This window comes from Pholcus phalangioides, unplaced genomic scaffold (genome assembly GCF_987345545.1).
Source record: "Pholcus phalangioides strain wild (caught in Gottingen) unplaced genomic scaffold, Ppha-v1.0 ptg000024l_1, whole genome shotgun sequence".
In the NCBI taxonomy this organism is placed as follows: Eukaryota; Metazoa; Arthropoda; class Arachnida; order Araneae; family Pholcidae; genus Pholcus; species Pholcus phalangioides.
Genome location: NW_028301616.1, coordinates 20,169,016 through 20,195,890, shown reverse-complemented (window position 1 = coordinate 20,195,890; position 26,875 = coordinate 20,169,016). Strand labels below are relative to the sequence as shown.

The window sequence follows — 26,875 nt, the reverse complement described above, 5'->3', positions numbered from 1 at the left end:
AGAAGTGTGCATGTGCACCTAACAGTGTGAACGCGTATCTAGTGCTGCGCGTGAACGTTTCAGTGCAGCCATCTATTTTTCACACTATGAGTGAAGTTTAATATTTGCATTTGTATCATTGTATGTCTGTTTCTCTCTGTGGAGTTGTGGTGAGACTTTTTCTTAACGGGGAGATCAGCTTGCATTCACGTCTTGAAATTTTTAACTACAGGAAAATGACCACCATTCAACATTGAAGGTCCGGACACACCCCACTTCACAAAACCCATATGTTTTCCTCCTGTACCCAGTCTTATTCCCTCTGCCAAACTTCTATCATTGTTTTCAGACTTCATTTATTCATCGTAACCGTTCCTCTTATTAAACTCTTTGCGATCACGGGCGTAATATTACGTCCAGAAACCAGTGGAGTAAATTCAAGCAAGTCCTCTATGTTTTCTTTCCTCTCTCTGCACCATCGTGAAGCTTTATAGCAACCCTATTATCTACGGAGAAGTTGTTTTTTCTTCCCCTTCTTTCTTTATAATGTAAGCGAAAGAGAACACGTAGGGTGAGGATGATAAAGAGGCCTCTGAAGAGAAAACTCACTTATCTATCTTATCTGCTATACTTTTTTCCTTTTATTATGTATATATTCCCCCCCCCCCTTTCTTTTTCTAAAGTGCGTAAGGTTAGACTAGGTTACCGTATTTATCACCGATTCTTTAAGTAGTGGTAATCCAAATTTCTGGCCAAAACCTGGTACGTGGCGTGATTAAAGTGTTATCTGACTTCGCCAATTTGGCCACCTTCCTCGTTCTTAACATTACCGACGAGGGCTTTAACCCAATCATATAATCTTTGATATATAAAATATAAACAAACTACGCCAACGGGCGATCAAAATTATAAATATGATTATGAAGTGATGGTGCACATCCGACAGCCGACCACCAACTGGTGCTCGCTATGCGAGTCAACCGATTGCGGCACCTGTATGTCACAACACAAGCATAACTCTGACAACATAAGTACGTTAGGAACACGGTCAGTTGGTTATATTTCACGGCAAACGAGTTTCAGAACCACTGATCTGCGAGATTCGGTATTGAAGGATCGATCGACAACAGAACCAGCAGCAGTTATGGTCACTGCAAATCCCAACATACATAGTTAGGATCACAAATGAAGAGCTTATTTTCAAAAAAGGGAGCATTTCCACTTTTTTTTTCGAAATTAACTTTTCAACGGTTTCTGAATATTTAGGGATGAGCTCTAACAACACCACCTATAGAAGAAGGTCTCCTCATGAAGAATTGAGTGACGTCATTGAAGAATGACTCACTATAGATATTGGACATCACTGAGCTATAAGTAAAGCTAAAGTTTACTTATAGCTCAGTGTTGGACATAGCAGGCCGGCGCATGCGCCATCGCTACCCCTTTTGTGTAGTATATCTAGTTTGACCATACGTCCCGTATTTGCGGGGCAATCCCGGTTTTTTTTCTCGCTGTCCCGACTTTTTTGCCAAAAGTGTCCCGGTTTTTCACCTATTTTCAAGGAAGCCAAGTTGACTTTTGTTCTTTAAATCAACGAATAAAATTATCTTCCCAACTCAGAAATAACATTATGATAATTACGACTACGAATAAGAATATTTATTTCACATATCTGTCACGTTTTTTTTTTTTAATTCACTGCAATTGAAAGTGGCGCTTCATTTTCCTCGATTGGCGACATTTCTGTGACTTTAGCTTGAGTTGACGACTTTGCTTACTTTTGGCATCATTTTTGGCGATTATTAGCAATGTCCCGTATTTCGGAGCCCAATTTCACGTATTTTTCTCGAGTAAATATGGTCAGTCTAAGTATATCCAATGTTTATAGGGTAAATGACCTTCAGTGGCGTCACAAGCTTCGTGCTCTATCGGATTATTCGATAGGGCTCATTCAAACGGGAATATTTCTGTTAGAAATCATAGAGTTAGTCGTTTTTTTTACCAAAAGAGTAACATACCCCCCACCTTGTCCATTTACTTTAGTATTTTTCATTCAAGAGGGAACATAACAAAGCGGTTGTCCCATTAGCTTTAATGGATTTTTTTTTTTCTTTTCATAACGGCGCATTTTTCAAAAGCACTTTCAAAGTCGTATTCTACAGTAGAATCTCTCGATAACAGATACCCAAGTGACCGAAAATTTTGTCCTGTTAACGGATAGTAATTTGTCCATTAATGGATAGTAAAATACATCGAGTCCCATACCGACGTAATTAAAAAAGAAATGTGTCTTTTTGTGAACGTGCGCACTAACGGGAGTGTCCATTATGGGATGTTTTACCGCAGAGTGATCGTGTTTTAGGTTATTCATGAATCAGGAAGTAAAGGTACCTTACTTGGCTAGGTGAAACCTTCTGGAATCAACCGGTAAAGCAGGCTTAACAAGCTCCAAATTCGATGAAAAGTAGGCTGACCATATTTCCTCGAGAGAAATACGGGAAATTGCGATTCCATATACGGGGCATCGTCAATTATCGCCAAAAATGGCGCCAAAACCGAACAAAGTTGCCAAATATTGCTGAAGTTGCGGGAAATGAAGCATTACTGCAAATTACAGTAGATTCAAATGAATTCCACGAAAAAAAAAAAAAAAAAAAAAGTTCGCCAAGAACAAATGTGAGAGATGAATATTCTTAATTACAGTTGTAATTATCATACCATAATTTATGAGTTGAAAAACAATTTCAATCTTTGACTTCAATAAAGAATGTAGGCTTCGTGTAGAATACGGAAAAGAACCGGGACACTTTTGCTAAAAAGTCGGGACGGCCAAAAAAAAAACCCAGAAAATACCGGGACTGTCCCAGGAAATACGGGACGCTAATCAAAAAGTAACATTTCCATTAATTATCTTTCAAAACGGAACACTCCCAAAATTGGAATGTAGATTGAATGTTGGTGAAGAAACATGAATATATTTAAATATTCTTATACCATTCCCCCTTATGTTACCTTTTTGGCTATTTTCTACTTTAGTAAAGCAGCCGATTCCGGAGAAAAAAAGCATTTTTCACATCTAGTGTAAATTTTTAGCAAAAGCGGAGATGTCTCTCCCTCCCCTCCTCCTCCCCTCCTTTTTGAAAATAAGCTCCTCATTTGGATTCCAATCAATCAAAAAAAGAAGAGAGAAAAAAACTCGATTTTTTTGGTTTTTATGCTTCTTTTTGTGTTTTATTTGAATTTAATTATATATATTTTTTTTTCTAGAGCATTTTTTACGCTAAAAAGGAATTAGAATCGAACAATTTCGAGTTTCGTACACGTAGATGGCGCTGATTGGTCCCGGAACAAACTAAGAAAACTTGAACTGCGTGTCTGTCTTTATCAGGAGAAGATAGCTCTTTGTGTATTCAGGAAGATGGAAGGAGTATCGATTGGTGAGAATCATTCGCTGGACTCAGGCTGCTGCAAAGAAATCATTCAGCACATCATGTATGAATAGTGAATCGACACTCACGGACATCATGATCTCAATCATTTTCAACCGTGTAGGGGATCCGGAAATTTCGACTTTTTCGTCCCTGACGTTGGCCAAAATACTGGCATTTCACCTGTCCTGACCATACGAGTGGCAGAGTGAGTGACCAGTTGAGTAAGTGACTGACTGTGTGAGCAGCCAAGTGATTGTGTTTGTGACCGTATGAGTGAGTGTGAGTGACTGACTCTGCCTGCGAGCAGCCAAGTGATTGGGTTTGTGACCGTATGAATGAGTGAGTGAGTGTGAGAAACTGTTTGGGTGAGGGAATGACCATACGAGTGATCAAGTGTGTGACCAAATGAGTGGGTGAGTGACCGTATGAGTAGCCAAATGAATGTGAGTGACTGTGAATCATGAGTGATCAAGTTGATCACCGTATCAGTGATCAAGTTAGTGACCGTATGAGTGAGATGACTCATGCAGCCACTCACCCCCTTCAATTGGTCACTCATGCGGTCACGCGCCACTCATGTGATCACTAATCTCCGTATCGTTCCAATTTTAGTATATGTACTGCCGAAGCGAGTACTGATCACTAATACGGTCACGCATTCGGTCACTAATACGATCACTATCTTGTTTACTAATACAGTCGTTCACCCCTTCAATTGGTTACTCATAGTCACTCACGCATTCACTTCGTTACTCATATGGTCACTCACTCACTCGGTCACCCATGCGATCATTCATCAACTAACTTAGTCGCTCATACGATCACTCACACGATCAGAGCAGACGAAATGTCCAGAGAGGAACATACTAGGGACGATAAAATATCCTCAAAGTGAGCCAAGGGCGGGAAAAAGGTTAGGGGAAACATCACTGCGCCACACGATCACTGAGGCCCCCCTGCGGCTATTCCCCTCCCCCCCCCACCGCTGCGCAAGGCGCATTCCTCAAAGCTGAGATTTATAGTTCAACTACAGTCGATTCCCGTTTTAACGAATACCGTTATAGCGAAAATCTCGTTTTAACCAAAACTTTTCTAATCCCTCAGATAAGTTTACATAGGAACAATGTGAAAATTTGGAATTCCTTTATAACGAAATTTCGTTATAACGAAGTGATTTCTGCGGTCTCTTGGAGTAAGTTATAACGGGATTCGACTGTATTTTCTTATTAAATAATTAGTTAAGAAGTTTTGCCTCATTCCATGGCTCCCTACAAGGGTGGAGCTGGCAGGGCTTCAGCCGTGGAGCCCGGTACGATTTTTTCATCATTTTTTCTTTCATGCTATAATTTTGTAACCATTACAGTAACCATTACATTTAGTAACCATTACAGTAACCATTACATTTAGTAACCATTACACAGTTGAATCCCGTTTTAGCGAATACCGTTATAGCGAGAATCTCGTTTTAACGAACAGTTTTCTAATCCCCCCCCAGATAAGGGGGGGGGGATAATATAAGTTTACGTAGGAACAAGGCAAATAACTAGAACTCCTTTTTAACGAAATTTCGTTTTAACGAAGTGATTTCTCTGGTCTCTTCGTTATAACGGGATTCGACTATAGATGGCTCAGTTAAAAAAAAAAAGAGTGCTCTGGGGGCTCCACCAAAGATCCCAGACCCTGCTCCAGGATGTGTGGGGGGGGGGGGGAATATACCACACCCTGTACATGCGAAGCAAAGACAAATAATCGTGCAGGAATATCCTACTGACTTGTATCAATAAAACCAAATCAAACTCACCATGAGTTAACATTTGGACGAACATGACAGGCAGCTGAAATGACGGAAAAACAAAATAAAAATACATGCCAGTACATGACCTGAATAACATGACACATTATACACAGTGAAGATCAATCAATCAATTTCGAAGTTATGGCGGTTCAGCCATCATCATCTAGACGAGTATCTCTGACCCTAGGAAGCCTCCCTGGGATGATGTTCTAAGGGGAGCCACGGGTGGGAAATAAAATGGAAGAGACATGTTGCTATGGGGAGGGAGGGAGCAAAGAGCCCGATACCATCACTTTGCTCGGAAGCCCATGGTGTTGACACGGCTCTGCGTAGGAGCTCTCACAACAAAGAAACTTACTGATCCCTAGTCCCAGGGGTCCTGAGATTGACTTCAAAAATTTTTGCTCACTATAAATTTACTCCAAAAGTAAATCGATCAATCAGAATGAGTGTTTCTCAACCTAGTGTCCCCCTCCCCCCATACAGCCCTGGGATGTTCTAAGAGAGCCGAGGGTGAAAATCAAATAAAAGAAGGGGGAGCCACAGAGAGCTGTGGAAAAATGCACATGTGTAGAAATGAGGCATCTTAGTTAAATATGGTGGGGGAAGAAATATGTGTGACTTTCAGAATCCAGCAGAACTGCTTATGCGTAGAACTAGGACCATGTAAACGCATGGGCCCGTCTGATCACGGCCTGGGGCTAATGTTTCATAGGAGGCCTACACGACAACATCTGGTACCATGCTTTTCGAAAGTAAAGCCAGGGCCATTCTCATGTCCAACCTGGTTTAATAGTTGGCCAACCTGAGGTTGGTGATGGGGGCGAGTAGTGTGGACGCTCCACCATTGGCAATGATCGTGAAACATTGGAAGCTTTGACCTTTGACCAGGGGCGTAGCCAGAAATTTCGTTCGGGGAGGGGGGGGACCACTTTCATTTCGGGGGGGGGGGACCAAAGTGACAGAACAATGGATTTGGCCATCTTTTTCCCTTTTTTCGGTCTTTTTCTCACATTTCGGGGGGGGGGGACCAGACCCCCCCAAGTCCCCCCCCCCTCGCTACGCCCTTGCCTTTGACGACCAGACAGCTTCAATGTTGGCGGCTGGAAGGAACACATTAAGAAGGTAATTTCCTGTAATATCTTGCCGCTGGTTATGGCTAGCTCAATCCTGAATTGCTGCTATCTCCATAAGAAGCTAATTCCCACTCAAGAGAAAAGGTGGCTGGTTTTGTCCAGAAAGTATAAAATCTATGCAGATCAAGACTCTGAAGCAAGGGAGGCCGAAGAAAAAGCCGATATCGCCGAGACGGTGAAGTTGTTGGTGAAGTCGCTGGAAGATGATGTCCGGGAAATCTTGGACTTCTCTTCGACTAGGAGGCAATGCAAGGACGATATGCTGTTCCGGAGAGCCTTCGGTGTGGTACAACACATGGAGACTATGGTGACGTCGGAGAGTAAAGAAAGGCTCGCAAATCAAATCTTCGAGAGCTTTTACACTCTGACAAACGTCTGCCACAGTAACTCCTGCAACATCGCCCGCAGGAGGAAGCTGAAACACAAGTCTGAAAGTACAAGCAAATCGGTGGCTCCGATCTTCTCACCGGTTCCTTTTTCCTCGCCAGAAAAATTAGAAGCGAGCGCAAATGACTTATCTATCCCGCTAAAACCACTGTGCCAACCTACGGCATCATGTTCAACAGTGGACAAGAATTGCGTCTTTCAATAAACTTGGTGATTTTTCAGCAATTTCAACGATAGAGTTGGCAATTTTGTCTTCGACAATTATTTTCGGCTGTCATTGGCAACTTTACCTGCCTTCAATGGCTTTTTTTTTAAATTGGATTGACTAATTTACTTGGCTTTGCCAAATTCACTCAACTTTGCCAACTTTACTTGCTTTTGACAACTTTTCCAGTGTTATTGACAAAAGTTAAGTTGCTGATTTTTTTGGATTTAATACAAATACAAGGCCACAACAGGCAAAATGCCCAACGAGGTAGTTGAGAATCGGTAACCTTATTTGCATTTGACAATTTTTGGCGGTGATTGGCAATGTGTGGTGTGGATCCCAATTCCCCCGTATTTTCATGAAGGAAATATGGTCATGCTAGGTATTTATCGTGTTGAGTGAATTGATATTTTTCTACCGAAACCTTTCGCGGGTCGGATGCAACCCCCTCGCGTGCCGCGTTTGGTTCCTGGGCAGGGGAAATTGTGCCCCCCCCCGCCTCAGCTCCAAGGAGCTGAACGTCCAGCTCTCAGTCCAACTGGAGTTTCTGAGTGAGAGAGATGGCGAATAAATGTGCGGAATGGTACTTACGCACACGGCAAAAGCAGTCGTGCCGACGTATACCACGACGAGGCAGGCCGACGTGGTGCCCTGCTCGTAGGCCTCCCTGAGAAAGGCGTCCCGGAGTCCCTTTTCCCGCTGCACCTTGCCGCCTCGAGCCGCGTCGGGGAACAGCATCCCGCGAAGACACTTGAACTTGTAGACGCACGCGTAGTTGCTGAAGTTCTCCTGCATCCGCTGGCGGTTCTTCGCTTCTTCCACTATCACCTTCTCTGCAATTGCACATTCGAAAGAACACAATCATCAATTTTTATTGCAATCATACAACGAAGTCTGGTGTAGGGCTACTTACATTTTAAGGCAAGCATCTTCAAACCCTCTTTCTCGCCGCGAGCACAGTTCCAAATCATCCAAGAGGCCTGCGCGGCGCATTTCCAGGTCATGTAAGTGGCCTGCGGTGCTGTCCTACATCACTTAATTCACTTAAATGATCCACTCCCCATTTCTAGATAACTTGATTGTCCCGTGCAGAGTTCCAGAAATCGTTCAAAAGACCCACGCTGCACATTCTCAGATCACTTGAGTGTCCCGCGGCACATTTCCAGATCGCTCAAGTGTCCCGTGACGCATTTTTACATCACCCAAGTAACCCGCGGCACAGTTCCACATCATTCAAGAGGCCTGCGGAACACATTTCCTCACCATGTAAGTGACCTGTAGTGCTGTTCCAGGTCACTCGATCACTTAAGTGACACCGCAGCATATTTCTAGATCACTCGGGTGTCCCGCGGTATAGTTTTCAGTTTTAGATCATTCAAGAGGCCCGCTGAACAGGGCGTTCTTAACAGCATCACAGGTCTCCGGGCAAAAGTGATTTTTCTGGGGGGTTCTCTTCTCAATCTTTTTTGTCCATGGCCCCCTTTCAACCATTTCTCATTCCTATGGCTCCCTCTTGCGAACATGAATAATTATTTCCTACCCTTCCCCCCTCTCCCCGCCCGTTTTTCCATTAGAAGATAGTTATTCAAAAATTGTCTGAAGTATATAAATATGTTTTAATTTATGAAAATGACGAAAGAGCAAAATAAACGTAATAGGAATGCAGTAACAATAAAATAGAATAAATTATTTTCAGTCAATGCAAATTCTGCGCTTGAAGACGACACAATGTCATCAAGTTACTCTTTACTGGATGAAAAACTTGTATTATTTCCAAATTAGTTTTTTTTTTGTGTGTGTGTAAATGATTATGGTTTCATTGAGAAAATGTCAGTTGTAGCTTCCAAAATACGCATTCTCGTAGTGATAAAAATCGCCAAAAAGAAGGTAGCAAGCAGTTTTATTGATTTTATTCTCTTCATGCGGATAAAAGTAGTACAGTCGGCACCCCCCGTATTTGCGGTTTCCATATTCGCGGTTTTTTTACCTTTATTGGAAATTTTTTTGGGAACACTCAGCAATCGTCATTCACGTGTTTTGTTTACAAAATTTGAGTTGTGCGTGTTTAGGATGGCTCATTTTTCTATTGCTACTACTACTTCACCGCTGTGGTGGTCGGGTGGTTATAGTGACGGACTCGCGATGCGAGGATCCGGGTTCGAACCCCACAGTGGCGGTCGGCTGAAGTTGGTTTTCTGTGGTTCCCAACTTCAAGGCGCAAATGCGAGCCGATCTCCCCGTTAAAAAGTCTCACCACAGAGAGCAACAGGCCTACAACGTTACAAATATTCACTCATTACACTTCATTCACAATTTGAAGTATAGATGGCAGCACTGAAATATCATACACAACACTATCTACACTATTAGGTGCACTCACTTTGTTCCAGACTCTGCCACGAAGCTGGGCTGGAAGAGATCTCGGCAACGGGATAAGTCCGGTGGCAGAGACCCTGGGGTTCATTGCTACTACTACTTCACCGCACACCAACTCCGGTCATATATCGCCATACAGCAATTTCCAACCAGTGGAGTTGGGTGGGAAATGAAGGCCCCATCCATCAGTGGCCGCCTTAGGTTCTGCAGGTAAAGAACTTGCTTCTGATGTTCTATGCCGGGATTCGAACCCATGGACCTTAATGTTAACCTTCATAGTGGAAGACGAGCATCTTTACCACTGCGCCACTCGGGCACTACTGATAGTGCTTCGGAAAGACAAAAAAAAAAAAGTGGAAGGTTTACAGAAAAATTATGGATTGACTATGCTTGGCGAACGTAAGTCAATTGCTGCTGTGGCCCGCCATTACGGAATCAACGAATCTATGGTAAGATATATCAAGAAAAAGGAATCTGAAGTGGTTGTAGCTGCACCTGTGGCAGCGAAAACTTTGCATCGCCTACGGGATCCATGCGTTTCTCGCGCCGAAAATGTTGTTTTTTGTGGGTACAAGACTACTATAAAAAAGGTATTACAATTGATTGTAATATTATAACGGAAAATTCGATAGCATTTTACGATTCTATAAAGGGAAGGGCTGGTGAAACGTCTATTTCATCAGAATTTTATGCAAGTAAATATTGGTTTCATAGGTTTAAGAAACGGTTCGGATCACGCAATGTAAAAATCGCTGGCGAACAAGCCTCTGCCGACCAGGAGGCAGCTAGAAAATTTCCAAAGACTTTGCAGAAAATTATTGAAGAGAAGGGTTATGCACCTCAACAGGTGTTTAACGTTGACGAAACTGCACTATTTTGGAAGAAAATGTCGCAAAGAACATTTCTCAATCAAGAAGAAATGCGAGCGCCTGGTTAAAGATAGACTTACTATGTTGTTTTGTGCAAAAATGGGGTATGGGTACATGATAAAGCCCACTGTAATTTTCAAATCTGCGAATCCGCGAGCATTGAAGAGAAAGGATGTCAAAGCTCTCAGTATATTGGATGGACAATAAAAGAGGGCTTGGACTATGAAAACACTTTTCCTAGATTGGTTTAAACGGTGTTTCGTTCCGGATGTCAGGAAGTACCTTGAGAGTGAAGACTTGTCATTCAAAGTTCTTTTTATACTGGATAATGCTCCTGGACAACAAGATATCAATGTGTTCAAAGCTGATGGTGTTTTGGATGGATCCTTTACATGCCTCCTAATCAACATCTGTCATTCAGCCCTTTTATCAGGGGGTGAAGCGATCATTAAAGGCTCACTATACACGCAACTCAATGGAGATGATTGCACGCAATAGATGCCAATGCATAAAATATCTTGAAGGTATGGAAGAATTACACTGTCTCTAATGCCATTACTGTCGTAATTAGAGACGTGGCAGCTCTTAAGTAGAAGACAAGTTCACCATGGGTAACATAGCGAAAGGACTTCGCAAATTCAAATCAGCAATAGATTATTTTCATGACATACGTACGTTTTTCACACGTAGGAAAATTAGTAGAGGAAGCCTTGTCAACATTTTCCAACATTTGATATGATGATATGAAGAAAAAACAGCAAACAATCACAATGTTCTTTCAGAAAACATTGACAACAACCGCTGCACACTCTTTTACATTCCCTTCAACCTCTGCGTCACCCTGCTCTTCTCGTGATGCTCAATAAACGAGATAAACAAAAAAAAAACCTATGGTTTCTGTTATTCGCGGATTTCCGTATTCGCAGTCACCCCAGGAACGTAACCCCCGCGAATACGGGGGGCTGACTGTATATAATGAGGGAGTAGCCACACAGAAATGAATCACAATTGAAAAGTTCAACCTTTCACATCGTTTTCAATAATGTATCAAGGATATAGGTTCATGATGTAGCCATACCATGAACTTAAAAAAATGAACTAAAATACGTGTGAAAATTTTTTAAATATTTGTTTGAAACATTCATTCCAGAGAAATCATGTGCGCAGTCACCGGTTTAACCATTAAGCAAAATAAGCACGTGCTCAGCGCATCAGTACAAAAGGGGCACCACCAAAAAGATATCATATGGTATTTCTGTTTAATACACGATTTGTTTTCAGCATCCATCATCCGATAGAAGATCCTAAAATTGTAAGAACACTCGATTGTGATAGTTGAAGATCATTATCACAAGAATGGCACGAAAGATGAGAATCTAATAATATTGCAAACTAGACATTATTGCCAAGTTTTTCGCTCGATTAGCTTTTCACAATTTTCATAAAGTACGCCCAGGGCTGTCTTAACATTATCACACGCCCACATACAAAGCGATTTTTCTGAGAGAGGCACTATTACCTTTTTTTACATAAAATCGATTATTGCAAATGTACGAATTTTGTTACCGAAATTTTCGTCTCATAAAAAAATTTTATTGTAAAAAATAATCAAAGAACTCTCTCTCTCTCTCTTTTTTCATCATCTCATGAGTTGCCTGAAATTTCGAGATTAAATGGCAGCACCAATAGTATATAAATCAAGCCTCTGGAGAGAGTAGGACGTCAGCGGTCTCCGCCTTGGCAGTGCTGAGAACTGTCCCCCCCCCCAACATCTTTCGTCGGAACATCACGTGACTCGGTGAAAACAAACACGGACCCCCCCCCCCCCGTTATTTTCTTATGGCACAAATAGGAATTTAAAACAATAAATGAAAAAAATAATTTCAGCGTGGACGAGATAATTCCAAAACTAATGAAAGTTATAATTTCATCATTAAAAAAAGATAATTTCAGCATTAGTGGAAGAAAATATTCTAGAATTAATGTAAGCGATAATTACAGCATTGATAAAAGTGATAATTCCGAAATTAGCGAACGAATTAATGAAAGATAATTCCAGAATGAAGGAAAGAAATTATTCCAAAATTAATGAAAGAGGCAATTCCTGAATTAATGAGATATAATTTCAGAATCAACGACAGAAATAATTCCAGCATTAATAAAAGGGAATAATTTCAGCATTAATGAAAGAAACAAATCCAGAATAGATGAAAGCAATTATTTCAGAAGTAATGAAAGAAATAATTATTAATAAAGGAAATAATTCCATAATTAATGAAAGAAATGATTCCGGTATTAAATGAAAATAATTTAATCTTTTTTCACCTTTAGATGAAAGTTCTTTATCCTTTTTTTGATATCTTTAAAACCCAATATTTAGAGACCGAACTGTACATTTCTATGGAAAAATTGCCAGGCGGGAACTCTGTTTTGACCGAGTCACGTAATTTCCTTGCATTTGATGTCGCTGCAGTCGCGGTGGCTGGATGCTCCCTCTAGTAATAAGTCCGACCAGTAATGTCGTCTGCTTCTCTGCAGGTTACTTGTTTTGGGCGTCTCTTTGTGTCCTTAAAAAATTACTGAACTGGCAGTTCGAACTTCCAGTTCTGTTTGTGAGCTTAGCTTCTAGGGAACCGACTTCTCTGTCGTCTGCTCATTAAGAGGGCTCTTTGTTTTGGACGCCTCCTTATGCTCAAATAAAATAACCGAACTTATAGTTTGAATTTCCAGTTCAGTTCGCGAGCTTTGTTTATAAGGAACTGAGCGGAATAAAGAATATAGTTTTTTTCACTTTGAACTTCACCATCACCACATGAGTCACTTTTAAATTTGACATTAGATGGCAGCACATTATTATAAAGTGCAGTGTGGAAAAATTCACTTTTTACGATCTTACCTGTCGTTTGCTTGTGTGGAAGACTTTTGTTTTGATACGGATTTTGTCATTGCGTAACGCAGTGACAAAACTGTTCATGTGAACATAATAATGATTCATTATCAGGATTTCAAGCCCATCGGAAAATATAAATAAGGGGCCATTCTCGGTTGTGCGTAAATGCCTTGAAATTCCACTTGTGCTCAAGGGGATTCGGGCCTCACTCTCAGTTTTATGACAAAATTTCACATTTATGAGACGTTTGACTACGGTTACGATTAACCTCTATATATATATAGCTTTCAATATTAAAATATTTCATTTATACGAAGCACAATTTCAATTATTTGGCATTTTCATTTTGACTCGAACCGCAAATCTTTGGCATTTAGACATCATTTCCAATTATCAAATCCACGAGGTTTTTGCAGATTGTGAAAAATGTGTCGCTGAATTGGTTTTGCATGCGTATTATCAACACTAAAAACCATAAATTTTAGGTTGACAGATACAAAGATACGCATTGAGCGGGTTATGGACATTTCAAAGTGAAGACTTGCGTGAGAATTTATTGCACTTTTCTGAGAAATCAGCAGACGCAGTGAGTCTCAAATAAACGGATTTAAATTGCTTTAAATGTGGTCATACGCCATTTAAAATTCTAATGTCCACAACATTGTTCTTGCAGGATAGGAAAATTGCATTGAAATTATTTGGGATGTTGGAGGCCAGCAGCAGGCTTACATAGTAGGGCAGTTAATAGGAAGCATTACAGTATAGATTAAAAAGACTTTAAAGATGTGGTGTCAATCTTAGAGGAAGTCCCCATACATTATCTGCTTGGATTGCATATAGAAACCAATCAGCACAAACCAAATGACGTTAAGACCGTCTTAAATATGTTTAAAATCACGTTTTTCCTGTTAAATTGAAAGGATTGACATAAGAACACTTACGATTGAGACACAACAGCAAATTTATGCAATTACAGTTTCTTCAGTTATACAGCAATGTGTAGTTTTAAAAAATTTAATTTCGCGGGTATTTTTCCTCATGTATGATTTGGTCTCTTGGATGGTTATAACTGAATTCGACTTTATTTCTTTTCAGTGGGGGCAATGGGTTGGCACACCCCTCCCCAAAAATTCATAAAAAAATACCCCAGAGCAATCATTCTTTTTATTCGATTTTTATAAATATATTCCCCATCAGACGACTCAGGTTTAGAGGTGCCGCGAGTTCGATACCCAGTTCGTCCTTGTCAGAAAACTTTCCTGACACGGGGGTACAACAAAAAATGGCGACTTGACCGCAGCGAAAAAATTGCTACCGCACGGAGTCCCCCATCGAGGGGGTTTGCGCACCAACCTCTCGATGAGTATAAGAAACAAGCCTGCCGTTCGGAATCGGCAATAAATTGTAGGTCCCGGTCTAATTAGCCCTCGTGTGCAGAAAATGACCGCGGTGCGACAAAAATGATCAATGATCAGACCACTCAGTGCCGGTTGAAAATAGCTTTAAGCTAAACTACAAATACAACGCCACAACAAGCAAACTGCCCAACGAGGTGGCTGACTTAAGAACATCATGGATCCCCGAGCCATTTTTTGGAGGCCCTACCTACTACTGCTACACCACACATGCACCCCGTTTCTGCGCTTGGGCCCCGTGCCCGTGCCCGAGTGGGCGAGCCCCATACCTAAAGACAGCGCTGCCACTCGATGCATTTCCAGATCACTTACGTAACCTGCGGCGCTGTTCCAGATCACTTGATCAAGAAACCCCCGCGATACGTTTTCTTGGTCGATGAAGTGGCCCCGCACTCATCTGCTAAAGATCGAACACTATTGGACTATGGCATTGTCACCATATGGGTGCTCCTGCGTCTCAGAAAAAAAAACTCGGGTGCTCGTGACTCCGGTGGGGGGGATGAAGATACTACCGGAATACACACACAGCATGAACAGTTCATATTCTACTGTGGTAGTACAGTATTGTGATGATGTGATACTCACCGAGCTCCCGAATTCTGTGGTATTGCTTAGTCGTCGAGACCCGAGTAGTGGCCGCCGAGATGCTCTTTTCGACAAACATGTACACAACTGGAATGAAAGACAAAATTATTTGATTGGTCACCCGGCACATAAATACATGCGTACTTACGTAATATACACAATACACGCGGCCATACTGTGTGCTGCAGGGAACCCGGGGAGGACTAATGCTTGTGGCCAAAAGTGACTTTCACCGGCAACAGTTCGTCGCCGGTGAGTGAGTGAGTGGTTGAGCAAGCGAGTGAATGACCAAAGGAGTTCGTGAATTAGCTAGTGATTTAGTGGGTAACCGTATGAGTGACCGCGCGAGTGGCTGAGTGATTCACTCACTTGCTTATTCTCCTGCTCACTCGCATACTCAGTAACTCTCTCTCTCACTTGCTTATTCTCCTGCTCACTCGCATACTCAGTAACTCCCTCTCTCACTTGCTTATTCTCCTGCTCACTCGCATACTCAGTAACTCCCTCTCTCACTTGCTTATTCTCCTGCTCACTCGCATACTCAGTAACTCCCTCTCTCACTTGCTTATTCTCCTGCTCACTCGCATACTCAGTAACTCCCTCTCTCACTTGCTTATTCTCCTGCTCACTCGCATACTCAGTAACTCCCTCTCTCACTTGCTTATTCTCCTGCTCACTCGCATACTCAGTAGCTCCCTCACTCACTTGCTTATTCTCCTGCTGAAAGGCCAGACGCGGTCCAGGCTCTGTCCCCGGTGGGATGTAAGACCCGGAGGGATTGGACCACGCTGGAGAGAGCCGGCCACGCCGGGCCGGAGGGTCTGGATTTACAGGCTCCCCGGTCCGGCGCCCCCGGCCCTCGAACCCTATGATTGGAGCTCCAGGACGTGAGGCTTAAACTCTACTATTCTCCTGCTCACTCGCATACTCAGTAGCTTCCTCATTCACTTGCTCACCTGCTCATTCACACAATCATTTGCTCACCTGCTCATTCACACAATCATTTGCTCACCTGCTCATTCACTCAATCATTTGCTCACCTGCTCACTACTCACTCTTATGCTCACCTGATCACTCACTCAATCATTTGCTCAACTGTGCATTTACCGATAGCAATTCACCTATAGGAAAATACACCGCTGGGAAAATTCACTGACAGACTTGAAAATACTTCGTCACCAGTGAGTGACCGAGTCTTTGAACAAGTGAATTAATATATGAGCGATTGGGTGAGTGACCGTATTAATGATCGAGTGGTTGAGTTATCAACTGAGTAAGCAAGTGCGTGAGCGAGAGTGAGCGTATGAATGACCATGTGAGTGGGTGAGTGACAGAGTGAGTGACCATATGTGAGTGACTTACTCGCTCACTCATTTCCTCACCCACCAACCAACTCCCCGACTCTGTTGATTAAGTTGCCCATTTGCTTACTGGCTCACTCACTATCTATCTCACTTTGTGGATGACTCGTTTGTCGTTGAATTTTCCTTCCTTGCCTAAAAATATTGCGCGTAGGTGAATTTTCGGTAACAATTTTTCTCCGCGCACGATATTATACCCAGAGCTTGTGATATGGACCAATTGGTTCATCGGACCCCCTTGGACCAATCCATCGCCATATCGTCCACTTTGTGGGAAACACTATTCTAGACGAAAGCCCCTTAGTGTGTATTCACATCTGCAGACACTCACCGTGTCGTGTCAGACACGGCAAACATTCTTCAACATAAAACCATGGAGCGTATTCATATCTATCGTATCGTGACTGCGCAGGCGCAGACGGGCATTTCCATGCCAGAGAATGCATGCCGTGTCTGTAGATGATGTGAATCCACACTTACACCAACACCAAACATGGCCCCCACTCTGTCCCTTGCGGGATGTAAGCAGTTCACCTGGCGGCTGGGCCATGCTGGAAAAACTCTTCGAGGATCCGGGCTCAGCGGGTATCCCCGACTCAAGAAATATCGACAAAATACATCAAGACCTATAACATGAATACAAAGGAACAACATACCTGGCAATAAGCAAAACAACGTGATTGCCAACGAAGCGAGGATATACCATCTTGTTGTAGAACTGAGACCTAAATTAATATTGAACAAAAAATATAGTGACAATAATAGTCATCATCATCATCATCATCTTCACATAATCTACTACTTCTTCGCGTATTTACTACCCCAAACACTCAAAGAGATTGAAACTATAATGAAAATAGGGAAGACTCTTCCTATCCGTTTTAGGCCATTCCCCCCACCAAGAATAGTTCATTTACGAAGTATTTACTACTCAACCGTACATGCACCTCGTGCACATTCACCTGCGGAATTTCTAACGAATTGGTACATGCCGGAACGCATTATTATTGTTGTTGCGTGAGTGTTCAGAGGCGCATTTATGGTTTCGCAGCCCTTCTCAAACACTAGTCTAATTTTTTTGACTACTCTTTTTCCTCAAATTCGTCACCCTGCATGCACTATAGTTCCGCCGCTTGGCCTCCCCAAATCCTTCAAGTACATCTGTGTGTCCCAGTCACTCTTGGTGGTCACAGTGGTCACTCCCATGCTCACACACCGTTCTAAGTGAAGTCTTCTCTTTTAGTCGTTCACATGTTTGCTCATATCTCATCACTCTTTTGCTCACTCGAGTGCTTGCAAACTCTCTAGGTCACTTTTTTAGTCACTCGCTGACCTAGTGCCTTTCTGTGTGGGCAGAGGCGGATATATTCAGGGTTATACAGATTTTGCCGCATTTCTCCACATTCTACTAATTTTCTTGGCCAATCATTCCTCAAATTCGCCGCTACCCCTCTGAAAGTTCCGCCTTAGGCTAAGCAAAGCCCCCCCCCCCGTAAATAGGCCACTGTGTGCGTGTGTGTGTCCCATAAATTCGTAAATTGTTTAAAAAATTCATAAAAATTGAAGGAATCAGCATTTCATTGGGGCTGGCGAAAAAGTTATTCTCATGAAGGAGTTTTTTTTGGTACAGAAAAAAAAAATTACTTCAAATTTTTGTCGAAAATAGGACGAAAATGATTGGTTCTGAGAACCTTTCTTCAATCTCTTCTGTGTCCGAAACGCTCTTAAAGCTTCAGCCGGCGAACAGTCTGGTGTCTTTATCCACAAATGTCAACATTACAACGAAAACCTTAATGTAATCACCAGTAACAGGAAAATTCAGAAACGAGCTGATAATTGTACGCCCTGCATTTTATAGGACTCTGATTTGCATATTTCCACTTATTTGCTTCCGTGCAGCGCTCTCTATCGACAAAAGTTTGAAATTTTTTTTCTGTACTGAAATAAATCTCAAAGAATTTTCCTCCATACCTTCTCTAGGCGCATTAAACCAGTGTTTCTTCACCGTTTGCAGCCCACTTTGGACAATATTTTATTCTTGTGCCCCCCCCCTTCCCCAGGGGCGGGCCTTATCCAGGCCCTTATCCCGCAGCAAAGGCAGATTTATGGTTTTGCCACCCGTCTCTTGTTCTTGCCTAATTTTTTCGACTACCTGATTATAGCACAATCGCCCTCCTCTCCATCGCCTGAGAAAATGACTCTGTTCGAGAGTGGACCCCTTTCCTACTTATTTGATCGACTTTATGAGTAAATTGATAGACAGCAAAATTTGTTTAATGCGGTCGAATTCCAAGTCCCCCTGGGTTTCAGTGAGCTTTCCTCCTGTGGTATTCTATGCCGGGCCGTCTCGACATTGTTGGGGGGAGGCCACAATAATAATGTCACAGAGTCTCGTACTTAGCTGGATGAAAATAAAAATTCAAGTCAGATCCACACCAGCAGCTTCAACCCGTGTGAAAACAGGTTTTGAGGTGCGGCTAGTACAACGCGGACTATTTGGACGAGCTACATGTCTGGTTCAGTAGTCGTAGTAGTGGCCCTATCCTAGAAGCAGCCCTATCCGCATGTGCCCTGGCCTGCAAAGATGCCTTGATTCTATGGACTGTTTCTGCTGTTTCCTAAAAGTAACAAACACTGGCCTTAGAGAGGTAAGTGAATCGATCTCAGGAACACTGGGCCATGCACGGATCTCAGAACAGGTAGGCTCCTAAGAGCCAAATTATATGAGAAATAGTTTTGCGTAAAATATAGGACGGTATTCAGCAAATCCACACAATAAATCGAACCCCTCGACGCAATCGCCAAGGGTCCACTCTTACCCTAGGCTTTAACGCACCCATCTCTGGTCATATCGTCTCGAAGCAATGTAATAGCTGTCGAGTCGAGTCGGAGTGCCATCTACTGCTGGTAGCCTCTGTCTCCGTTTAAAGAAAGCACTTGCTATCTATGTTCTATCACCAGGATAGAACCCGACTGCAACCTTACACCTTGTTATTAGATGAGAATCTTACCACTATTATGCCTACTACTAGTGCCGACAACTGACCAGGCCCGTTTGGGCGATTTACTGCCTGTTGTACCTAAAGGATAGATCGTCTCAAGTGGGTTGAAGTGGAAACTTTGACAACACATCGTCACACGAGCGGCTTAGCGCCCCCCCCCCTTCGACCCAGATCCCCCCTGGGCGGCAGCCACCAGGGGTGACGGATCGTCGCCGCTCGCTGGCCCTCACCCCCGTCATCATTCACCATCACACTCGCGCTCCCCCTCCCCATGCAAGCGTCGCCCAATCAGCATCCATCCAAAGCCAGAGAGCAAGTCGAAGTCCCATCGTTCATCCTACCAGACCAGCGTGCGCAACAGTATAGCCCGGAGACGAACCCCGAAGGGGAAAATTTTTTGACTGGTAAAGGTTGTGTTACGAAGCATCTTACCACTGCACCACTCGGGCGCACACCCTGGCTATACGCCTACCCTGGGCTAGAGTTCAGTGAGCTTCCTTCTTGTGGGGGGAGGGGGGGGGATTTATGCAAGGCCGTCTCAACATCGTGAGTTCCCGGGCAAAGTGATATTCTGGGGGGGCCCAATACTTAGCTAGAAGTAACCGCTAATACTTACATTCGAAAATCATAGTACCAGATTTTAGGCTCTCCATGAATAGACCTAGCCCTAGACCATGGACCCTGGTTCTATGGGCAGCTCTACTGAATTCTGAAAGACATACCAGCATTATATATTTCGCTTGAAAGCTTTATTTCTTCACAGCTCTCTGTGCCCCCTACCCATCACTTGTACTGGCTTTCCTTTTCATATGATTTTCCGCCCATGTAGCCCATTTTAAATATCCCAGGGCCACAGGGGGAGTGGGGGGAGCATATGGCATTCGGTTGTGAAACACTGGCCTAGACTAACTCTAATATAGTACACTTTCTCTGAAGCAATCATTCCGGAAATCACTGCCTGTGACCAGTGTAAGCCGAGTGATTCTGTGAGGTTAGGAAGAAACGGGACGCGTTTAGATGCGCACGAAATGTGACTTGAACGGGTCACAGCTAAGCCTGGTCCACGCCCGCAGCTCTAAGCCGCTCCAACCCGTGCAAAGAAACTGTTTTGATTTTATAGCACGGGTGATTTTATAGGTCGATTTTGAGTATTCACACCCAAAAAAAAAAAAATCGGTTTTAGCGCAGCTCGGGACCGCGTAGCGCGACGGGTGTGGGCCAGAGGCGCTTTGCTTTACACATTGATTAATTACACTCAAGAAAATCCATGGGGGGGGGGGGATCATATGCTTACTCCAAAAGGGATCAAGATATCGCTTCAGCGTCGATCTGCTGGACGGATTTCTGGCGTTCCCCGTGTACCCCGGGTTCGTTGGCGGGAAAGTCGATGACGACATTTCGATAGGCAGATACGTGGTGTGTACTGGGGGATGCGGGGGCGGCGTCCCGTCGTCTCTACCTCTGATGGTCGTCGTTTGATGTCGATTGCTCGTCGTTGGATAGCCGCCGATTGCTTCAAATAAACAAAACAGAAAGAAAAAAAAAACACAAATGTAGTCAAACTCGGTTATAACGGCAACTCGGTAATAACGTAAAAAATTGGTGGTCTGGGTTGTCCCCCCCCCCCCTCCCATCCCCTCCCTTAGAGAATAACGTTAATAAATCTTGCTTATAACCAGAGGAGGATTTACGGGTTTTCCTGCCTGTGGGATACACGAATGTTTCTTCCCTTCTACTAATTTGACCACTCCCTCCTCCAATTTGTCACCCCTTCAACCTGCCGCCGTGGGGGCTATAGCACGCTAAGTCCCCTATAAATACGCCACTGCTTAACGTCGATGAAATGCCAAATCCTTTGTCGGATACAACGACACAGTTTACGTCATTTTATGGCGTTTTTGGCACCTAAAGATGGAAAGATTTTTAAGACGTTTAGCACTCCCCGAACGTGCTCCTAATTAACAGGCCCCGTATACGGGACACTACTGCATTCTCCCGTGATTTCGCCCTTTCCGACATTTTCCATTGAAAAACGTCCCGTGTTCCTCGACGAAGTTTACTTTAGTTCTTTATCATAAATGGAGGTAAATCCGTAATTAACATATTGTGTAAAATTGAATTTGGCAATAAATATTCATCTCTTATTTGAAATGTTAATCCCCCCTCGCCTAAAATTGATTTTAAAAACCACAGCATATATTTTCTACGACTGCATTTCTCGTCAAGGGTTAGTCGTTGGCCATATTTGGCGATTTCTCTGACAGCCGATAATATTTTTGGTGAAAATTTGGGATTATACCTTGCATTTATGACATTTTCACGTTTATTCCCCGATCAAATATGGTCACCCATAGTCATACTGAAGTAATAGTTTCTCGCACTGTATATGATTGAATTTTTCGCCAACGAAAAGTTCTCGAAAACGGCAATTCCGTTTGGAATGTCATTTCGGTTATAGCAATAAAAATTCACGGAATCTTCGATGTTGTTATAGCCGAGTTTGACTGAACCGTTAAATTAGCGCACGATATCGACAAATACTACTCCTGAAATCGTCCCCGAATGACAGATATTCGTTTACGGGACGAAGAAATCCTTGTTTACCGACCCTTGGGTCATATACAACCAATGAGTGGAATTCGAGATGTTCCCGTACATGGGGGGTTGCTTAATTATTATTAACGGTAGGGAATAATAATAATAATAATAATGTCAATATTTACCCATGGAAAGAATTTTGCTCCGATTTTGTGAGGTCCGTTCGAATGGCTTTTTGAATTCAGGTGTTCCTTCCTAACTGTCGGATGGCCCAAGACCGAACGAATGATGACCTGAAACAGCGCGATACCAAAAAAGAAGGTTTGGACTCGATATCGGATTGGCTTTTTTACCTCCCATTTCCCATCATGTTTAGGGTGACCTTACGTATTTCCCGGGACAGTCCCGGTTTTTGCTGTTTTGTTTTTGACCGTCCCGACTTTTCAGTGAAAGTGTCCCGGTTTTACCCGTTTTTCACACGAAGCTTACTTGAATTTTTATTCTTTATTGAAGTCAAAGAATGAAATTATTTTCCCACTCGTAAATTATATTATGATAATTATAATTATAAATAAAAATATTAATCTCTCACATTTGTCTTGGTGAACGTTTTATTTCGTGGAATTCGTTTAAATCCACTGTGCAATTTGCAGTAATGCTTTATTTCTCGCCATTTTGATTTTTTTTACGTAATTTCTCCAATATTTGGCAACTTTGTTTACTTTTGGCGTCATTTTTTGGCGACAATTGGCGATGTCCCATATTTTCCTGTATTTGGAATCCAAATTTCCCGTATTTCTTTCGAGAAAATATGGTCCGCCTCTAATCATGTTCAGTTCTCATAAGTAAAGTGACCATACGTGCCGCATTTTCCGTTACACACGCCGCTGTGCGTGTTATAAAACAGAAAGCAAAGCCGTGTCTCCCGTGGTGGATAGATCGATGGAATCGAGAAATGATAGACATTCGAATATCCCCCCCACCCACTCTCGTACGTCTAACACAATAATGTTTTACCGATCGATATGATGTTCGGATGGGCGGGCCCTTGCGTTAACAAGGCACTGTTCAGGGCCACTCTCCTATATGACGCGGGAGAAATAATCGCAGGGGGGGCACTCCTTCCTTCCCCCATGGTGGGAGCAATTTCTTTTTTTTTGCTTTTTTTTTGCTTTTCATAAATATTTATTTCATAATATTATTTTTTTTGGATTTTCATAAATATTTCCATTATATCGGGATTTCAGAGGGGGGGGGGCGCAACTAAATACATGACCTGGTGTAGCCGCAACTGTCACCCCCTGCCCCTTTCACAAAAATAGCCGCCCCCCCCCCCTCCGATTTACTCCGATCCGAAAATTTCATGCCCGTTTCTAATTACTAGGGCTCGAATTTCTATGTTCTTTGCAATTTTTTTTTATTTTTTGCACATTTCGCGCTATGTTTACATGATAGTAGAGCATATTTTCAAAATTTTAAGACATATTTTGCATATTTCATAGGCTGACCATATTTTCTCGAAAGAAATACGGGAAATTGGAATTCTAAATACGGGATATCGCTAATTATCGCCAAAAAAAATGCCGCCAAAAGTGAACAAAGTTGCCAAATATTGAAGAAATTACGTAAAAAATCGAGTGGCGGGAAATAAAGCAATTAAATGAATTCCACGAAATAAAACCTTCACGAAGACAAATGCGATAGATTAATATTATTATTTATAATTATCATAATATAATTTATGAGTGGGAAAATAATTTCATCCTTCGACTTCAATAAAGAATAAAAATTCAAGTAAGCTTCGTGTAAAAAACGTTAAAACCCGGGACACCTTCGCTAAAAAGTCGGGACAACCAAAAAAACAGAAAAAAGCGGGACTGTCTCGGGAAATACGGGACGTATGGTCACCCGAATATTTCATAATTTTCGATGAAAAGTAAATTTTTTCATCGCTATTCCAACTCCGCTTCAAAGTGGTTCTTTTTTTCGGTTCCCCACTTTGATGAGACCTCTTAGGACTCGGATTTTTATGCACTAGAAGTGAAAAGTCGTTTCTGATTCGTAAAAAAAGTCCTGAAATTCGGGTTTCTCAACCAATCACAGCAATGACACTGAATTTTAAAATAAAAATACGTGCCCTTCAACGACAGTGGTGGTGCATGTGTGGCTGTAAATAGATTAATTATCTGAATCGGTATGGGGCCGTTCAAGTATTACGTCATTATCGATGGGGGGTTTGGATAATGCTTACGTCATCAACCACCCTTTATGAAAATATGAGTTGGGATTCAGAGGGGCAGAGCTGATGACGAAATTTTGCTGACAAGGTGGGGGGAGGGTCAGCGTTTTGCTGACTTTTGCTGACGGGGGGGGGTCAAAAATGGCTAAAAATTTGCTTACGTAATACTTGAACGGCCCCTATCGGAAAAATTTGTAAATTGGGGGATTTTTTAGTGTTTGTGGGAAATTTTGAGAGATTTTATCAAATAAAAACAATAATTTGTAAACTTTTTTTAATTTTGTGCGATGCTTTTTTCCTAAAGCAAAATACAGTACTTGGCTAGGTTTTTTACCTATAGATGGCAGCACATCCATTCTGAATTTATGAGGGAACAACTCAAAGGGGAAATTTTGCCTCGATGAGATTAGTTAAACGAAGAATTTTTCTTCATACAGAAATGGTTCAAAATAGTCAACATTTCTCATTATCATATTATTTTACTAAAACAATGTAATTTGAGATAGGAATGGAAAAATTTTTGGTACATATTTTTCGTTTTACGGGGGCATATTTACAGTTTTTTAATAGCATAAATGCATTTTTTTTATAGAGCAGAAGTTTTTAGAGCATAAAAATCCAATGCATTTCTCTAAATTAGAAAAAATTTAATTGATTTTTTTTATTTTATTTTATCGACGACGACGAAAAAGGAAATGAAATACTGAAAAACTCGCATTACTGGTAATTACGATAGAGTTAATTAAGTAATGTTAATTAACAAAAATTGATTACTTTCTTACTTATCTTTTTTCCTGTCTGTCTATTTCTCTAATTACTAGAGAATTGGACAGGAGGTTGGACATCTATTTCTCTATAATTACAGGAGAAATAGTGCCCAGATAGCTGCTAGCACGGTGCCAATTACTGCTCGTCCTTGAGCAAAAAGCTGTCCAATACAACCTCCTGTCCAATTCAGTTTTCATCGGTTTCACTCCCTGTTCCTGTCCGCCACTCGGACGCAAGGCTCACAAATAAATACAGTCGAGTCCCGTTATAACGAACTCCAAGAGAGACCGAAGAAATCACTTCGTTATAACGAAATTTCGTTATAAAGGAATTTCAGGCTGTTTGCATTGTTCCTAAGCGTACTTATCTGAGGGATTAGGAAAGTGTTCGTTAAAACGAGATTTTCGCTATAACGGTATTCTTTAAAACGGGATTCGACTGTACTGTTGAAAATCAATCCACATTGTTATTATTAATTGGGGTATATTGAAACGTGTTTCAATGAATGCTAGAAGTTTGGGAAATAAAAAAGACTTCTCGTAAACTGTGATTGCTATGGAAGACGTTCATCTTGTAGCCATTACAGAAACTTGGGCAAAAGATGGAGGTGAATCTTTTCTTACATATAAATGTCGATACGATACTTTTTTTCAGAAATAGGGCAGGTAAGGGGGAGGGGGAGTGTACTGATACATGTTAAATCATGCTTACATGCTAGAGAATGTAACGTACAGAGTAGTACTATTGAAACTGCATGGGTGAAACATGTTATAAGCTTGTTGTCGAAGTTATACCCTCCAAAATAAGGATCCTATTATGATGAATTCTTATCATTGGATAAATGAGGATCTACAGGAAAGATGAGAGATGCAGTGCCGTCTTAACGCATGGGCCCACCCGGGCACGGCCCAGGGGGCCTCAGGAGAAGAGGAGCCTCACAAAAATTAGAATTAGTTGAAATTTTTAGAATTTGCCTCGTAGGGCCTCAGAAAAATCACTTGGCTCGGCGGCCCATGATGCTCTTAAGACGGCCCTGGAGAGATGCTGAAGATCTTTATATTTTCCGGTATGTACTCAACCAACACCAGCTTTAGTGTGCAAAAGCTCGTCTTGGCAACAACCCAATCGAGTTCGTAGGTGTCTCAATCCGTGGATTTGTGATTTGGTCGGCTCATTACTTTGTCTGATATATGCAGATGGAAATAATAAAAAATAATCTCCTAGAACGTCCAGAGCGTTCAGCTCGATGCTTCACTGAAAGAACGCGTGCTCTGAAAAAACATGGGCTCCCTTTCTTTCTTTTAATGCATTTTAAATTAGCTGAATCTTTTATTTTACATGGAATGGTTCGAAAACCTTCAGAAAGAGAGAAGTGTAGGTACCACACATGCGGAAAAAGTCTCCGAGGTTGACATGAATTAATCGGGACTCTACAAGCGAACCCGTTATAATCGAGTTTAACTGTATGTATCACTGTACATGCTACGGTAAATTTAATAAATCATTTATATATATTATACATGTCAACCTCTTCCTCCTCCCAACCAGAACGCGCCCCTCTGTCTCAACGTAAACAGTAAGCAGGTGGTCAAAGACCTGTCCATGCTAGAAAATATACATGTTAACCTTTATCATGCGTACGTACCAATCGTCTTGGTAAGATTGATAAATTTAACGTTTTTACCTCTTCACCACACTCTGGTCATACCGCTATATTGCAATTTACTGCCATCAATGAGTTTGGTTGGAAGAGAAGTCGCCATCTATTGGTGATTGCCTCTGGCTCGTTAGGAAAAATATCGAATTTATGTTCTCCGAGTTTGAACCTGGGACCGTGACGGCAACCCTCGCGAAGGTAGAGCAGCATTTTTACCACCACATCACTCAGGATATAAT

General features: G+C 42.1%; 1 protein-coding gene across 6 annotated transcripts in view; it reads right to left on the bottom strand.

Moving 5' to 3' along the window:
- The window catches only part of LOC149068947 (glutamate receptor 2-like), a 159,046-nt gene that overhangs the window by 34,977 nt on the left and 97,194 nt on the right, over positions 1-26,875 (bottom strand). For 3 of the 6 annotated variants that reach the window (XM_089250309.1, XM_089250311.1, XM_089250313.1), the window contains 3 exons: positions 17,089-17,157; positions 15,072-15,158; positions 5,212-5,245 (listed from right to left, as the gene is read on the bottom strand). In XM_089250309.1, the coding sequence (XP_089106435.1) occupies positions 5,212-5,245; positions 15,072-15,158; positions 17,089-17,157 (190 nt within the window). Of the gene's footprint in view, positions 1-5,211; positions 5,246-7,527; positions 7,770-15,071; positions 15,159-17,088; positions 17,158-20,728; positions 20,948-26,875 lie in introns of all 6 variants that reach the window. The other 3 variants (XM_089250308.1, XM_089250310.1, XM_089250314.1) reach the window with 3 other exon arrangements.